Below are 17,940 nucleotides of genomic sequence, written 5' to 3'. Positions count from 1 at the left end.
TGAATGTTTGAGTTGTTTCTGGTTTGGGCATATTTACAATGCTACTGTGAACATATTTGTACAAAAGTCCTCGTGCATATATACACTCAGCATACAAACACTCATTTCTGTAAGGTATATTTCTAGGAGTGTTACTGCAGGGTCATAGGGTGACCGTAGATACTGCCAGACTGTTTTTGAAAGTGATGGAACCAATTTACATTCCACCAGCAGTGTAGGAGGGTTCTGTGCTCCACATCTACCCCCACACTTGATATTGTTAGACTTTTCTTTTTGCCCATCTAGTGAGTGTTTAGCAGTGTCTCTTTGGTAAATTTTGCATTTTCCTGGTAACCAGTGAAGTTGAATACTTTTTCATATGTTTGACCATTTGGATTTACTCTTTTGTAAAGTGCCTGTTCAGATGTTGGTTGTCTGTGTTTTTCTTTGATTTATAGGACTTCTGGAGGCTAGCCCTTTGTCTGCTTATACATATTATAAATAGCCTCTCCCACTCTGTGGCATGCCTTTTCACTCTCTTATTGGTATCCTTTTGATAAATAGAAATTCTTAGTTTTAGTAGGAAGACTTAACTGATTTTTTCGATTGCTTTCTATGTTCTGTTAAGACTACCCTCCGTGTTGAAGAAAACCCGTTGCTGTCAAGTTGACTCTGACTTAGGGTGACCCCTTATGTGTCTAGTAGAACTATGCTGCTTCAGGTTTTTAATGGCTGATTTTTTGGCAGTAGATTGCCGGGCCTTTCTTTTGAGTGCCTTGGGGTGGACTCAAGCCCTCAACTTTTCATTAGCAGCAAGTGCATTAGTCATTTGAATCACCCAGGTAAGTCCACCCAGAGGTGCCTCAGAAGAAAGGCCTGGTGATGTGCTTTTGGAAAATCAGCCTTTGAAAACTCTGTGGAACAAAGTTCTACTCTGACACACATGAGGTCACCGTGAGTTGTGAGTGACTCGACGGCAATTGGTTGTTTTTAAAGTTATGAAGCTATTTCCTTATATTATTTTTTTGAAGACTTATCATTTTTACTTTACACATTTAGGCCTTTGATCTTTCTGAAATTGATTTTTGTGTGTGTATGAGGTAGGAGTCTAATTATATTTTTTCCATATCAATGTTCAGTTGTCCCAGCATTATTTATTGAAAAATCTGCCCTTTCCCTCATTGCAAACCTTCTACAGTATAATTCTTCACACTAGGTAGATGTGTCTGAACAGACTTTTAAAGCTCACCTTTTTTCTCTTTCAGTGGGGGATGGAAGAATGGGCTATGCCGAAGAAGCTCCGTATGATGCTATTCATGTGGGAGCTGCAGCCCCAGTTGTGCCCCAGGCAGTGAGTGTTTCCTTTTCTGTGTTTGTGTGCTTTGTTCAACCCAAACCCTAAAGCTTTATATGGAGATGTCTTCTAGGTGATGTTCAAAATATAATGACACTTTTATGTGGTGCATTTTGTTAGTTGGTACTTTTTTTTTTTAATATGCAAACAGTTGCATAAATGACTTGAAAGTTACTTAACCCCAGCTCATGGCTTTCTTGCTTCAAGCAGTGTTTGATCCAGCTAAGAACTGGGAAGATCTCTTTGGAGTTCATGAGCTGAGAATTAGTATGGTGTTTCATTAAGCACCAGAATATGATGCAAGACTTTGTTAGGTGCATGGGTAATGCCAGGAAGTATTTGCGATACATTTTACCTTTATTAGCTTGTATTTTAGAAGTGTGTCATACACAAAGGGAAGTTAATGATGGCCTGTCATTTGGATATGATAGATATTGAATGGAAAAGAACGTATGCACTGTAGGAGTTCAGGGGAGGGAGAGAATTTTGCATAGAGTGGTCAGAGAGACTTCATAGAGGAATGGAACTTGAACTGAATCTTAAAGAGTAGTAGGATTTGTATAGTTGACAGTGATAGGAAAGGATATTTCAGTATTGTATATTACATAGTCAAGGAAATGTTTTAAGTAAAATATTGATTTTTCATCTTAGTAAGACTCTGATAAGCTTATGTCAGCCCTTGTAATAACCCGTAATTGAATTCACTAGCGTCTTTGGTTTCTCTTACATATCAGTTTTACATAGTTCTTGACTTGATGAAAGGGACTGAAAGTGACACAGTCTATTCTTCCCAGTCTCATCCACCGCCAACCTGGGAGGGGTTCTTTTTTGCATGTGTAGATCAGCTGTGAGAAACTGAAAGTTGGGGGATTTGTTCAGCTTAACTAGTGAAAAGGTCTGCCTTGAGCATTATGCTCTTTTAAGAACTGTCTACATGGGATTGAATTTAGGTATTAACATAATATAGAAAAGTGTACAAGCCGTAAATGAGCAGCTTAACAAATTTTCATATATTAACACATGACCGGTAGCTTTTTAGCCTTCTTGTTTTTTTTTTTTTTTTTTAAATATTGGCAGCCTAATATGAGTAGTTAAAATCTGAAATAGAATTGTGTTTAAGTGAAGGGATTGGGATCTTCAGTTCACAATTTCATAATTATGATATTGGATATATTGGGGGAAAGGCGCCAAATGTATGTAAGAGAGCTCAGTCCTCACCTAGCATATTTGAAATATAAAGGTAAATACTGGAAGACACAACTAAGGATTTAAAATGACTGGATTTAAGGAGCAGGATTGGTATGGGGGAAGATGTATACTGTTTACATTATAAGCCTTGAAATTTAGAAAAACAACTGAAAGTATTTTTAAGTATTACTTTGATAAAAATTAAAATGGAAAAAATATGATAGACTTACTGAAAACCAAAATAATAATTGAAAGGCACTCTTCCCTTGGGTAACAGTACCCAAAGTAAGGTTTGTTTCTTACTGTTTTTGATTAGTGGTGATCTGTAAGGCTGCAGATGGCAATGTATGCCTTGAAAGTTTTGTGACTGGAGAGTCTTTCATTGAGTGGTCTTGGTTCTTCATGGACAGGGGTGTCCTCATTCAAGTGCTGCAGGACTCCAGCCCTACTTTTTCTCCATGTGGTACCTAAATGCAGTCATGAAACTAGGCTTCCCTTTTCTTTGGTTCCATGTTGCCCTACCCTCTACAATAATAGGATAGGGATTCTTTGCTGATTTTCTACAACTCCCATCCAACCCAAGACAGACTCAGCTGTAGTTGACTTTTCTGCTTTGTCCTTGATCTTCCCAAGAGGAAAGTTCTACATTGTATGGTTCAGTTCAAACATTTTGAGCACTGCAGTTGTACTTTAGTTAAATTCTAGGGTTACAAAGATGAGTAAGACACAGTCCCTGTCCTCAAGGAACTTGTAGTTTAGTAGGAGAGGCTGATACATGAATAAGTGAGTAATTGAGTTATAAGTAAAACAAAGAATGTATATTGAGGTACATGTTTACTTTCTACCCAGGGATACTGAAAGTTGTTTATATTGAAGTAAAATGACCGTTAATATAAAATATATAACTTGGTATATATCTGGTTTTCTTTCTCTTTTAGCTAATAGACCAGCTAAAGCCTGGTGGAAGATTGATACTGCCAGTCGGTCCGGCAGGTGGAAACCAAATGTTGGAGCAGTACGACAAGCTACAAGATGGCAGCATCAAAATGAAGCCTCTGATGGGGGTGATATACGTGCCTTTAACAGATAAAGAAAAGCAGTGGTCCAGGTGGAAGTGATTTTCTCTTCTGCTCTTTCTTCTTCCACACTTGCAAGGTGAAAGGGTGGATTTTAAGACCTTAGACTGCAAGAGCTGCTCTTTTGGTTTTTGCCTTTATGCTACCCCATCGTAACATCAGAAACTCATTGCATTAAAAATGTAGAAAAATTCTGCATGGTCCCTTCTTTTGGTTTAACTCATATCTTTGGGTAATGGGTGGGTGAGACTTGGCTAGCACCAAAGATGTTTGCTTTATTTCCAAGAGACCTTCAGACACAGTTCAGTACTTTCTAAGGATACTTGATTCTTCATTAGCCACCCCGTGTTTCTGTATTTACAAATCCTTTTTACAGCTGCTGTATGGTCATGGAAACAAAAGCTTTGGTTTGGAAGAGAAGGAGCCATCATTTCCTGCCCTGCTTTCTGCTGGGAAAAGATACAGCTGTCCCAGTTTTCTAAAGTGTCAGGTTCCCAGAGAGAACATTCTATCTCTCGGCTTGATTTCCCTCTTCTAGTCAGATTCATAGATGTCTGACAACCTGTGCCTGTTTTACATTCAGCTGCTGTTGCAGAGCTCCAGAAGGAATAAGCTTCTCACCATTCTGTAGAACAGGACAGTCTGTTTTTAAGCTGCTGTAGCTAAGTTCCTGAGGAGAGCAGGGGATTTGATAAGCTACTCAGTGAGTGCCCAGGTCTCACAAACCCACCCAAAAGGCCAGTAGCATGCAGCATGATCTTCACGCAGCATGGCTTATTATAATACAATGCCTACTTCTGTGTCTTAGCACAATTTGCATATTTTATTTGCAGCCAAGATTTCTTTCTTCCTTCCTTGCCTTCTCCAATGGGAGAGGTGAGATCAATAAGTAAAAGTAACATCAGCTAAGATTGTTTCAAGTTAAATGCCAGAATAAGAAAGGCTTATAGCTTCCTTGTTTTAGAGTCTATTTTTATTTGACAGTAAGATACTTATTTTTTAATCAGTCAGTAAAATTATGATTATAAACTTAATAGATGTCTCAATTTTGTTTTCTGAAAAGAGGAAAGGCACTTTTTGAGTGAATGTTTAATTGTAAAAGTGGTAATGAATCTAACTCAATTTGTTAAAAACTGAGTTTTACTTAAATTCACATCGGTCACTGAACTCTAACCTGGAGCACAGCCACTTCTTAACAAAAGTCATTTAAAAAGTTATTAGTCTTTTCCATTAGAATCAGGTAGAGTTACTAACAAGTAATTATGACCTTTCTTCACTTTGCTTCTAGTATGGTTATGCCCTTACATAATTGTATGATTGCCATTGTACAAAAGAGGCAAAGATATCACTGAAATTACTGAAATTTGATACCAAGAGTTCAGATTTTCATTATTAAGTTCTTTTCTTTTTATACATAGTAAATGTTAATACTGAATATACCACCTATGATTTAATAATGAAAGGATTACAAAACGGTGTTTTGTTTTATAACCAGAGGTGGATTTATCATGAAGCTAATGAAGCTCAAGCTTCTGGGCATCTCACTTGCATGGAGTCCTTTCATGGCCACCAACCTGATTTTACATGCATAGTCTTGCTTTTTTCTTTTTTCCTTTCATGAAGAAACCCTCAATTATATAACCTTTGTTGTTAGCTGCAGTCGATTCAGTCCTTGGCTCATGGCAACCCCGTGCACAGCAGAACAAAATGCTGCCCAGTCCTGCACATTGACATGATTGGTTGCGGATTGGACTGTGTGAGCCATAGGGTTTTCATTGGCTGTTCGGAAGTAGATCGCTAGACCTTTTCTTCCTAGTCTGTCTGGAAGCTCTGCTGAAACTCACTCATCATAGCAACATGCAGGCCTCTACTGACAGACAGGTAGTGGCTGTGCTGCTCATGAGGTGCATTGGCCAGAAATTGAACCTGAGTCCCCTGCATGGAAGGCAGGAATTCTTAGGCCCCCATGAAACCTGGGTCCACCTCTGATTAAACCAAACTAATCTGTGTCTAAAAAATTAGAATGATTTTTAAATTTATGGGCAATTATTCAGTCATTTGCCAAATATTTTAATGTGTACTGTTTTTCTTTTTGGCCTTCGAATTACAAAAAAAAAAAAATTGAGCAATTTTACATTTGCATCATTGGAAAACTTTTTTCTAGTTGTACTATCAGTACTTTCTAATTTTTTCTGTTGTAGATTTTCTACCTATTGAAACACATTTTCCTACATCCAAAAAAATGTGGTTCAGTTACTTGATTGTAAATCTGAAAGTTTAAAGTATATTATCAAAGATGAAACAAAATCTGAAGACTGAATTAAAAAAAAATGGCCACATTTAAAAAAAAATCAGTGTTAAAAAGAAACTACTGGAAAATAGGATGCTTGTGAGGGTAAAACATGAACAGTTAAACTCTTAAGAGACTGTCACTCTCCTGTTCCTATTTGTGTTTATAAACTCTGACAGAATCCAGGCAGGAAACAGAAGGCATCCTCAGCTAGGATTCTGAAGTGATTTTAATGAAGAGGCTATTCAGGGAGATGTGGAAAAGGTTGTGGAAACCAGTAAAGGGTGTTGACACACCCAGGGATTTGCAACAGCAGGAAGCTGTTTCCACTCCTACACTTAAAGGTGCGAGGGGAGGAAACTTTCACTGGAACCCACTGAGAGCAGGGCAGCAGAAGCCAGCAACCCCATGCACAGCAGAACAAAACACAGGCTGTTCGGGGGCAGGTGTGTGTGTGTGTGTGGGAGCATCAGATAGGAGCTGAAGTGATAGAGGGATGTGACTACTACCAGAACTTTGACTACCTCAGCTTCTCTCCTCCTGCCCTCTTATCAATTACGAGAGCATCATATGAGCCAGAGAGGAATAGGCCCTGTGGCAAATGGAGTCTGAAACCAGCTCCCCACCAACTTCTTTCCTCTCCCCCCAGCAGAGACCCCTGCTTCTTTTAAAATTTAGGTTTGGAATAGACTTGAGAAATCATCTAAGCCTTGTGTGCCCTACTTCTCTCCCCTTCAGGCCAATCTGTTTAAACTGTTCTTGACAGAAAGAATGTGTTTAATTTAAATTGCCTTGGAAAAGCAACATGTTACACTTTTCTCTGGTAATTTATTCCGTCGTCAAATCACTGTCAGTGTGAGGATCCTCTTAATCTCGTTCATTCATTTAACAAATATTTGTGTACCCACTATGCCAGGCACTGTGCTATGTGCCAGGAATATACAGCTGCAAATGTGAAACTAACTTGTTCTCATGGAGCTTACAGTCATGTAGAGATACAAATAAAGATAGGCAATTACAGTGTAGTATGTTTGGACTTGCGCTCCATTGCTAACCTAAAGGTTTGAGTTCACCCAGAGGTGCTTCTGAAGAAAGGCCTGGAGATCTGAAAAATCAGCCATTGAAAACCCCATGGAGCACAGTTCTACTCAGACACATACGAGGTCACCATGAGTCAGAATTGACTCCATGGCAAGTTTTTTTGGGGGGTGTTTGGTTTCTGCCTTGAGAGCAGTAGGGAGCAATTAAAGTTTTTAAGCCTGGCAGTGAAGTTACCGGAATTACAATTCCAAAAGATAACTCTAGCTTTGGTGTGGAGAGTAGATTGGAAAGAGACCAAACTAGAGTCAAAAACAGAGGTTGTCATAGCAATTCAAGGGTGAAATGATGGTGGCCTGAATTAAGGCAATGGTAGTGAGGATAGAAGAGGATTGGTAGCTATGTCTAGTGTGACTAAAAGCCTACTCCCTCATGCTCTTGTTTGTGTAGATGAAAAATAATTGCTTACCATTTTCTAAGTACCTATCCATATTTGGGAATTATCATCTAAAAAACTTGTTAGCGTCTTGCCAGGCTAGGTGGTTTCTTTTAAGTTTCTTCAGGATTAATTTAGCAACTCATCATAGTGCTTTTCCATGAACCTTCTTTTATTTCTCACCATCCTTCGATCTTCTCTTACTGAGGAGTCCAGAGTAGGTGGAGTACTTTGGTGAAAGTGAGATCCAGTCTTTGTTGAGGAGGTATAAGAGGACCAGGAGCTAGAAACCATATGAAAAAAATTAGAACCAAAGTGAGCATGCTGAATTATAGTACCAAATAAAGCGACAAACCAGAATGTAGACTTGTGTTTCCGGTACTTGGAAAACATCACCTGTATTTCCGGTGGATTAAAAGGGGGAGATTGCCAGATCTATGGAGTATAGACTAGAATCTGTGGGATTACGGTCATGACTATTGATGTGTAATAGTTGTATTGGTTGTTTCAGAAACTCTTAATACTTTTTAAATTTATATTTTATTTTAAATAAGTACATTTACATATAAATCAATATTTTGTTAATGTTCTGGTAAAAGTTTTACTTTTGTTTTTAATATCTTTGGTAAGCAAGAGTCAATGCAATAGGTTCATCTCTAGTTTGTGAAACAGGAATATTTCAGGATTATCATTCCATAAGTATTTTGTTTATTGATATCTTTTTAAAGTGCCACGCACACATGAAAAAGATGTTGTGAATTGATCAGGCATTTCTAAGATTGACAGTATAGGGCCTAGGTATCCAGTTGATTCTGTGCTCTCTTGTCTCTTTTTTATGTGTGTTACAGCATTGTGACAATATTGTACATCCTTAGGGGCAGGGATGAATTCTGGTTCTTTGGAAATCTTTTTATGTCTTTCGAATGCTTATTACCTCAGAAAACTCATTGCTATCAAGTCGATTCTGACTCATTGCAGCCCTATAGAACAGAGTAGAACTGCCCCATAGGGTTTCCAAGGAGCAGCTGTGGATTCAAACAGCTGACCTTTTGGTTAGCAGCCAAACTCCTAACCACTGCGCCACTAGGGCTCAGAAAGTCCATTAAATTATGAGAAAACATTTATGGATTTTGATTGTTGTTTTATTTGTTAGGCATGGAGTTACTCTAGTTATGAACATGATGTATTTATATACAGTAATTTCAAACAGCCTTTCTAAAAATTTAGGATATACTGCTTTTTATTGTAAGTGATCTATGCATTCAGTCAGATAAAGAAAGATATATAGAATTGTAAACATTAGGAAAAATGAGTAACAAAAGTTACTAAATGGATTTTGGAGTATTAGGAGGTGACAAGGTTGTATATGCACTGGCAGTAAATATTTTCCCCTTGAAGCCTGTATTTTAAAATCCAGGTCTATAACTTAATTTCTTTTTCTTTATTAAAAAAATCTAAACAACGATAGGGAGAGTATTTGGCAAAGTTGCTGTACTATGTTTTTGATGGAACATTAAGGTTTATTTACAGTATCCTTAATGCCTTGCAACAGCTCAATGAAATGTGGTCACTTATTGTAAAAAACCCAATAGTATCATCAGTCCGTATTTAAAAAAAAAACAAGTAAATTCATTTTAGTTTATGAATAGAACACTACATCTGCAAGTGAATTCCTTCAGATTAAATATTTTCATGGTTGCGTGAATTTAAGTAAAAGCTGTTATATGAGAGTCATAGTACTACTATTTGATAATGTGTACCTTTGGAAGAGTATCTTAAGGTGAATCAGAACTGATAGTTTATCATTTAACAGATATTCCAATACTGTTATGACAAAGACAGTTTATAGGAAAAGTAATTTTTAAAATATTTTCTTGCATAATTTTTAAAATTCAGTTTTTAAAAAAGCAAATTATCTGATAATCCCTTAATTCGCCATTTACCTGTGAAATATAAGTTCTTTATTTCACCTTCCCTTTAAAACTTATTTTGACAACTTTCATTTTTAAATTTTTATTACAGGCAAGTTGCAAGAATAGTACAAAAAACTCCTGAATTCCTTTATCCAGAGTTACCAATTAACATTTTTCCATATTTGCTTTGTCGTTCTCTCTCTGTACACATATATATATTTACGAAATTTTTTTTCCCCTGAATCATTTGAAATTTAGTTGGAAACATCGTGACTCTTTATTCCTAAAGTACTTGAGTGTCTACTGATGTTTTTGTTATTCAGATCACCCTCAGATATGAGGCTTTTCTGGTTGGTTGGTTTTCTCCCACTTTTAACAGCTTTGTTGAGGTATAGGTTATATAACATGCCATTTATTTTAGACGGCATCTTTATGATTCCTTCCTTCCTCTCACTGGCAGTTGCTGGCACAGTGCTGCACTCTGCTGAGCAAATGGTTTCGTTTGGAGCTGATAAAGCTGCCTTATGAAATCAGCTGACAGGTATATTATACCTACAGGTGATGCATTTTCTCCCAAAGAATTTGGGTTGAGATTGACCCTGTGAACAATTGCCAACAGACACTCAAAGCAAAGGACTAAATTTTTGTCCAATTTTGTGAATGTAACTATAAAATTTTATAAATCATTTAAACTCTCAATACTCAAGTCATCATTTTACAATAAATAGTATTAGCACGATGATCCTAGATCTAAAACAGTTGTGATTTCCCTGAATTATTCATCTTGAAGGAAGAAAGTTATCTTTAGAATTAAGGAACAGAGAACTCAGGACCTTTAAGTTTCATACTTCACTCTGGAGCGGCAGGAAAGATGTTTGAAGTGGCTGACTTCCATTTTTGCTTTGATTTTGGATTGTTCGCTTTTTTTTTTTTTTTTTTTTTTTTTTTTTGCAATTTACAAAATGTAAAATACTTTATATACTGGTATTGTATTTGTGTTACTATTACATGTTTTTTTTTTTTTTGAATATATTCTTGGGATCAGTGCATTTTTACTGATTTAATAGTTGTATCTAAGCTATTAGAAAGCTGAATTTTGGGGTCTGTAATTATTTATATTTCTTTCTCTTTCCCCTGCAGGGATGAACTGTAAAAGCAACATCAGCTTGACCAGTACGTAATATTACAGTGGATTGCTCATCTCAGTCCTCAGCTTTTTGAAAACCAACAGCATCACAGCTTGTTTTGGACTTTGTTACACTATTATTTTCAGCATGAAAATGTGTGGTTTTATAGGGTTTCTAATTTTCAAAGAGGCACAGAGCCAAATTAGTAGATGAAGGATGCAAAGTATAAATTTGTGTTTATTACTTTAACATGCCCACATTTTACTTTAAAATATTAAAAGAAGCAGTTCTACAAAATGGAAAACTTAAGTTTGTGAATTCTGATTTTGAGGAGTGATTTCTTTTCTTGGACACTTAATTCGCTTGTGATATTAATTTATCAGATTGCTTTTGTGCATCAGATAACACCACCTTTCACATGTTAAGATTCTTGCTATTTGGATGTCTGATAGATGCTACTAAGAAAATAGAGATGAGCTTCCCTTTTTAAAGCTTTGATGTGGTGTCATAGAATAGCATGTTGTAGATACAATCAGCTGCTTTGTTACCTTAAAACTAAGCATTTGTAAATATTAAAACTTAAGATGGCAGGTGATGTCCCTTAACACACTCAGCTGTTCCGATTGGACATAACTGTCATAGTGCTTCCTTTCTCTCTTTAAAAATTATAGGAGACTTGTAGCTCAGTATTGTTTCTGTTTCTGATTTGCTGATAATGTATATGGATTTCACATGCTGTGTAAGCTGTGTCCTAGTTACTGAACAGTTTATGCAGTGCTGCTTTGCCAAATAAAGTTAAAAGTAAAAGAGGCATTGGTGGTGTTTGAATATGGAGGAAAGAACATGTCCACCAGACACAGATCACGGAGGAAGAATTGTTTCCCTGATGCTCCCTTTGTGTAATCTGAGTAGGTACATAGCATGAATCCAGTTGTACATTTGTTGAACGTGAGTACATTCCCTGAAGACAAGGACCATACCTCTTTTGTCATATTTCTCTGCCTAGCACAAGGTTTATCCTGTAGCAGATGTACAATAAATGCTGAATGAATGAGTGAATAATTGGCTTAATGTTAGGGAAGAATAGAGTTGGGGATGAACATATCAAAATCCATCTCTCTCCTATAAATAGATTTATTACATGATGATTTTAACATGAGTTTATAAGGAGGCAGTAGTGCTTTGGAATCTTGTTTAAATATTGTGGGTTTTTTTATACCTCTTATAAAAGGATCATAGTTTTTCTGAGGATTCTAGAACTTGGGGAAATATAAGCTCTAGAACTACAAGAATAAGCACTCCCAGCCACGCCCTTCCCATGCTGTGCGTGACTTTGCATAATCAGGCAAGTAGGTCCTTAGTGGACTGGAGACCCCTCTCCCCCTACCTCTTAAGTATTAGACTTTAAATTCTAATTTAAAAAATCTTAAATATTACCTCTATTTTTTCTTTAAAAATCACGCATACATCTTTTCACAAGTGTCTGTCCTTGGGTGAGGTTTTAGACACAGGAAACTTTTAGGTGTTAGCTAGCATTATTTGGTGGCCAGAACTCTGAGTTTAAGTTCACTGCTGGCTTCAGTTTGCTGTTGCTGTTTATTGCTTCTGGACCCAGACCATAAGCCCTCACGATCCAGGACTCTGTGTCATTTGAAGTAGTTAGAGGGCAAATATTCTTTAGAACTTAAAAATGAAATTAATTCTTAAACTTATCCATCAATCTATATCTTCCACACCCATTGCTAACATTTTATTGTCTGTAAATCCCCGTGTTAGCTTTTGGGAATAGAAAAAGGCCCTTACTCTTGCAGAGGTTGTAATCTAGTTGAGGAGACAGTTGAAAAATATGGTGAGACAACTCAGGGCCACCTGATTGGTGGAGACAAGTGCTATGCCTTAAAACATTGTTCAAGCATTGCTCTTGGGCTTTACACTTGTGAATTAAAACTTTTTAAAATGTTGAATCAACAGGAATGGATTTTAAGGGAACACCAATAAATGAGTAGAGAGAAATAATGAATTACAACTAGGTCTAAGAGCTTTTCTTTACAAGAGGGTTGACTTTATGTATGTGTGTAGGTCACAGATAAGAAATGTCTCTTTAATCTTTAGTAATAATTTCTAAACTATTTCAGTGTTTCATTTTTCCATAATAGAAATTATTTCTTTACATAACACAGAGGGCAGCAATGAAAATATTTCAAAAAGTCCTAACCTAGTGAGGTCCCATTAAAACAAGGTTTGTGCTATGGATTTGGTTTTATCAAAGCCAAATTTAGTTCTCAAAATTTATAAAATAGAAGCCTGAATTATTAAGAATTTTACTTTATATCGAAGGTTTCAACTCTTTTTCAGCTGGTAACATTAGAAAAAAATGTGACTTCAGAAAAAATAATCCATTAACATTTTCTATGCAAATATTAAAAATTCCATTGCCCTAATTAATTTAAAAAAAAAAAAATCTGTCTTGGAAGAAGGACAGCCAGAATGCTCCTTAGAAGTGAGGATGACAAGACTTCATCTTACATACTTTGGACATGTTATCAGGAGGGACCAATCCCTGGAGAAGAACATCATGCTTGGTAGAGGGTCAGCAAAAAAGTAGAAGACCCTCAATGAGATTGACTGACACAGTGACTGCAACAATGGGCTCAAACATAGCAATGATTGTGCGGATGTCACAAGACCGAGCAGTGCTTCATTCTGTTGTACGTAGGGTTGCTATGAGTCGGAGCTGACTCAACAGCACCTAACAACAATTAAAAAAAAAAAAAAAAGCCATTGTTAAAAAAAAAAGTTGAACTCTTAGTTAAAATGTACCTACGCTAAAGCATTTAAAAATTTAGTGGATTCAAAAATAGAGTAACTTTAAATAACGTAATGCTTTTGAATTCTTTGAAGCTATTGTTGGTAAGTCTTAAATTTAGGTAAGTGAAGGGTATACGTAATCATTCCCTACAATTTATTGTGTTCTTAAATAACTATACCTCAGTAAAATGATTTCTGATTAGATTTCAGTTGCATCTCTCTTGGTTTCTCCTACCGTGTTTCAGAAGGATGACAGTGTTTTGGCTCAGATAAAGGATAGCTCAAATAGAGTGCCAGTGAAGGAATCCTGCTCAAAGAAAACTGGCTGGCCCATGGGACCCAAGAAACTTTGTGTATTGTGATATAATAAAAAAGAGATCAAGTCCAGCCATTTCCTTACCTTCAGCTGCCATGGCTACAATATAATTGTTGGTTCCCCACTTTGGGCTTCATCTTCTTAGTTGATTTTGTCATTTGGGCCAGGACACTCTATAGAGAAGTGCCCCATTGGTTGTTGGGAGGAAAAAAATAGAGTGACATCTCACTTTCAGTTCCCATGGAGTGCTTCGCTGGGCTAGTGAATCCTTGGGAGCCTCCGACCTTTTTTTCCTTCCTTCCATCATGAGAGGAGGGTCTAGAGCTGCTGGGTCTGAGGAGCTCATCCTTACTCAGATGGATGGTCCCAATAGGATGAGCATCATAGAAGATTTTCTTTGCCCAAAGGGAGGTGGTGGCAACACTGAAGGCATTTTAGGTGTGAAAGGGAAGCAGTCCAGGGGCCTGGGGCAGTTGAGGACATTTGTATTTGAAGCCCCACATCCTGAAGCCTAGAAATTAACATTATGGATCAAAACCACTACAGAATATCCATGTAAACTCTACTGTATCCATTTTAAATCAACTGGAAAAAGAAGGTGGGGGATATTTTCTGGGAAATAAAGGCCTGCCTTTCTTAAGGATGGAGCTCTGGTGGTGCAGTGGTTAAGAGTTTGGCTGCTAACCATAAGGTTGGCAGTTTGAATCCACCAGCCCCCTCTTTGGAAACACTATGGGACAGTTCTACCCTGTCCTATAGGGTTGCTCTGAGTTGGAATCGACTCCACCGCAATGAGGATTTCTTTAGGATGTTGGCCCCTTAGGGATTAGGAGGTAGGGAACAGAGTTGGATAAAGCAGGCCAGGAAGTTTTAGGAGTTTTAAGGAGTATCGGACTGTTGCTGCCTCACCTACCCTCACTGGAGAAAAAAACTGAAGGCATGGTGGTAGCGCTTTAGGGCATTTATGCAGTCTTAGACTGGGCCATTGATGATTGTGATTTCTTTAGTCTTCTATACACAAATCTCTAGACAGTACCTTTTAAAAAAATACCTTTGATTTATTTGGACGTTTGAGTTTTCAGGTAAATTTTATGAAAAGACCAAACTTTTTTTTTTACTCAACACATACTCAACACAATTTGTCGTAAGCTTTTTGTAAAAATGGAAATTATTTTCATATTAAAATCTGTCTAGAGAAGCTCCCTAAGTTTTGAAATAACCTTATAAGAAGTTCTCTAAGCTGAATAATACTGTAAGTTGGTCTCTTTCCAGTTTACAGTGTAGTGATGGAATGAAGACATGATTAGACCGAAATAAAGCACATGTAATAAGAGACTGCTCAGTTCTAACCATTCAAATCCATTCCCATGCTGTCAGATCTTAAGTTCATCCTTGGTGGTTTCATATTTAGCCAAAGAATTTATATGTTTAGCCATTAAAATAGCCATAATATTCACTTTATCTTTAGAATACTGGAACTGAATAGGGCAAAAATTCTGGGAAAGTGGGGCCAGGAACCAAGAGAAAGTCAGCAACACAGTTGTTTAAAAAGCCAGGGGTATGAAAACATCTGTGAACTTCAATCTAAGTGTTGCCCTCTTTGTATTCAACTTGGGCAGTTCTTTGTTAGACATCCAATGTCATTCAGCTTTGATGCCAAAAAATTGTAGAAAACCTGGAGTCCAGAAAGAAAACAAGTGGCTGGAGTAGCTCTGCGAGGAATGAAGTGGCAGGTTCCCAACAAAGAGCAAACCAAAACACGAGAGGAACTGTTTGGGGGCAATGGAACTTAGCAGTGACCTCATTACAGAATCTCAGGATGCTAATGCTTATGGTAAAGGACATCATCAACCTGATGTTGACTGGGACATCTGAAGGTAAGGGCGGCCTGGGGCACATCACATTGTAGTATGTTTATGTAGGTGAAACCCAGCTAAACCCATCAGCAGGGTCTACCTTGATCAGCAAAACTGAGGACAAACAGAAACATCCATCACCATGTTTGGGTCAAGGGAAAATTATTAAAAAGCAACATGAATGACCATCAAAGACTGAAAGGAGGGTGCTGGTAAATGTGAGAGGGAATCAAGGGGCCATATCATAAGTTTTGAGAGGTCACTGGGAGAAAGATGAAAACATTCTGGTATTTTCCTATAGAAGAGAACCTACTTGGACACAGGTGACCTGAAGCGTTAGAATGCTGTGAATGGATGGAGGAGTAGCTGTACTTGTACTGAGGATTAAAGGAGAAATTAAGTTTAAATTTTCAGGAAGATGACTTAGATGGTTTAATTTGCTTAGGGAAAGATGTGAAACACGAGAATGTGTTTGAGAGGAAAACATTCTTCCCCTTTAAAATTATTTTTGACTTGTCTTAAATGCAGAATAGTTCTTTCAATTAGATAATCACAGGTCAGATGACTTTAAAAAGTCCCATTCAGCCCATTTAATAATATACATATTTTGTAAGCCCTGATTCTTCTTCCCTCCAATATGCTTTATACAAGGCTGCGGGCAAGTCTAATTTCTCTAATCCTCAATCTCCCCCTCTGTAAAATGGGGTTGATATGATTAAATTCAGGTAATATAGTAGCAGCTCAGTAAATATTAGCTCATTATTATTATGATTATTTTGAAAGGTTGTAAAAAGGCTTAAGAATAAAATATAATTTATTAAAGGAATATTGTTTACATAGATACTGACATCTTAAGTATTTCAACACCATAGCAATACTAAAATTGGGTTTAACATCCTCTACTATAAAAGATGAGGTGCTGAATGATGCATACCTCATCAGTTTTTACTTTATTATGTCTCTAGGTGACATCCTTCTATGTTGAAACAAATCGCACGGCATCACATAAAGAGTACAAACATTTTAAACTCATTCACACAGTTAAATGCGCTCAACTGCCCTTCAGGAGAAATCTAAATTTGCTCAACTCTAAACATACAACAAAATGCTTTAGCTTCTCAGGAAACAAAAATGATTACTAACTTCTTTGTTTTCCTAGAAGTTAACTTTCCATTTGTTAATATGTTTTGATATGTTACCCCCCCCCCACCCCAAGTTGCTAAAAGAACAGCCTACTTTAGGTATAATCTGAAAATAAAATGTTCTAGACTCTAGTTTTCAAGTGTTTTAAAGATTTACACTTATGGAAAAAAATATGTAAGTGGGAACATGATGTCGGTGTAGACAGTCACCATCCTATACATTCCTCTCAGAATAATTTCTAGAATGTGTATAATCCTGGCAGGAAGCAATGATGGGAATACTTTGCCTTTAAAATTCTAGAGATTAAGGGAGGGGAGCTTAAGCTAGATACCAATTTTCTGTAAAGATGGATTTGTGCAAAACTGCTTTATGCTCTGGAAATACATAAGCCTGGCATTAGCTGATTACACATTATAACATTTTATAGAATTAAAAAAATAAAGGAAAAAAAAAAACTGGCCATTCTATTGGACGAGAGAATCTGCTGATGCTTAAACATGGTGAGATTTTTACAAAAGCTGCATCCAGAAATCTGTTCAATGTTCTGCTTTTCTATTTGAATGCATTTTTCTCTTCCATCAACAAAGATGAAATGTTGAAAACTGGCGACTGTCTGGACCATGTGGCGGTGTTGAAGAGACAGAAGAAAGCACTACTTGTCCTCCTTGCTCACTTTGCCCTCAACTAATTCTCTGTTGGGACTCTTGGCCTGCCAGGGTCTCTGCTTCCACCCTGATTTCCTAGGTCGTTTCGTGGCTCTCTGAGAACTGTTTGTAGTCCAAAGGCTGAGTTTCTTCTCCCACAGGTCTGCCTACTGAGGTAGCCACCTACTGACATGTCAGAGGCAGGGAAGAACCCACATTTTCCTTCCCCGAGGCCTCACTGGCCTGTCCATAGGTTTCTAATTCAGGTATTCCTGCGATAGGTAACAGCTCACTAAAGGTATACACTCACCTGAGATCCATTCTGAGAAAAGGTATTGAAGAGGAGAAGAGAAAGAAGAGCACTGGGAGTTTAAGGGAGGAATAACAGAACAAGGGGACGCTGTGCATTAGGCCGGTCCAGGGATGCCAAGGCCAATAGCTGGCTTTTGAAGAGTGAAGGGTTCACACTGACATCCAAAGGCCACCTTTGCCACACTGAATCTTTTGCCTTGGCTATCTACAAAGTTCTATTTTCAGGTATAAACCATTGCTGTCGAGTTGATTTTGACTCATAGTGATCCTACAGAACAGAGTAGAACTGCCCCGCAGGGTTTCCAAGGCCTCATACGCGTGTGAAAGCTGAACAATGAATAAGGAAGACTGAAGAATTGATACTTTTGAATTATGGTGCTGGTGAAGAATACTGAATATACCATGGACTGCCAGAAGAATGAACAAATCTGTCTTGGAAGAAGTACAGCCAGAATGCTCC

The 17,940-nt window shown here is 37.4% G+C and overlaps 1 protein-coding gene across 4 annotated transcripts in view; it reads left to right on the top strand.

The window, feature by feature from the left end:
• Positions 1-11,214, top strand: part of PCMT1 (protein-L-isoaspartate (D-aspartate) O-methyltransferase) — a 49,528-nt gene extending 38,314 nt beyond the window's left edge. For 2 of the 4 annotated variants that reach the window (XM_004368832.1, XM_004368830.1), the window contains 3 exons: positions 1,245-1,330; positions 3,460-3,629; positions 10,415-11,214. In XM_004368832.1, coding sequence (XP_004368889.1) covers positions 1,245-1,330; positions 3,460-3,629; positions 10,415-10,427 — 269 coding nt within the window. In that variant the 3' untranslated portion in view covers positions 10,428-11,214. Of the gene's footprint in view, positions 1-1,244; positions 1,331-3,459; positions 3,677-10,414 lie in introns of all 4 variants that reach the window. The other 2 variants (XM_004368834.1, XM_004368831.1) reach the window with 1 other exon arrangement.
• The last annotated feature ends 6,726 nt before the right edge of the window (positions 11,215-17,940 follow it).

Source organism: Trichechus manatus, unplaced genomic scaffold (genome assembly GCF_000243295.1).
Source record: "Trichechus manatus latirostris isolate Lorelei unplaced genomic scaffold, TriManLat1.0 scaffold00002, whole genome shotgun sequence".
Classification (NCBI taxonomy): domain Eukaryota; kingdom Metazoa; phylum Chordata; class Mammalia; order Sirenia; family Trichechidae; genus Trichechus; species Trichechus manatus.
Note: the sequence above shows the minus strand (reverse complement) of the source record. Positions and strands in the feature narration are given on the sequence as shown.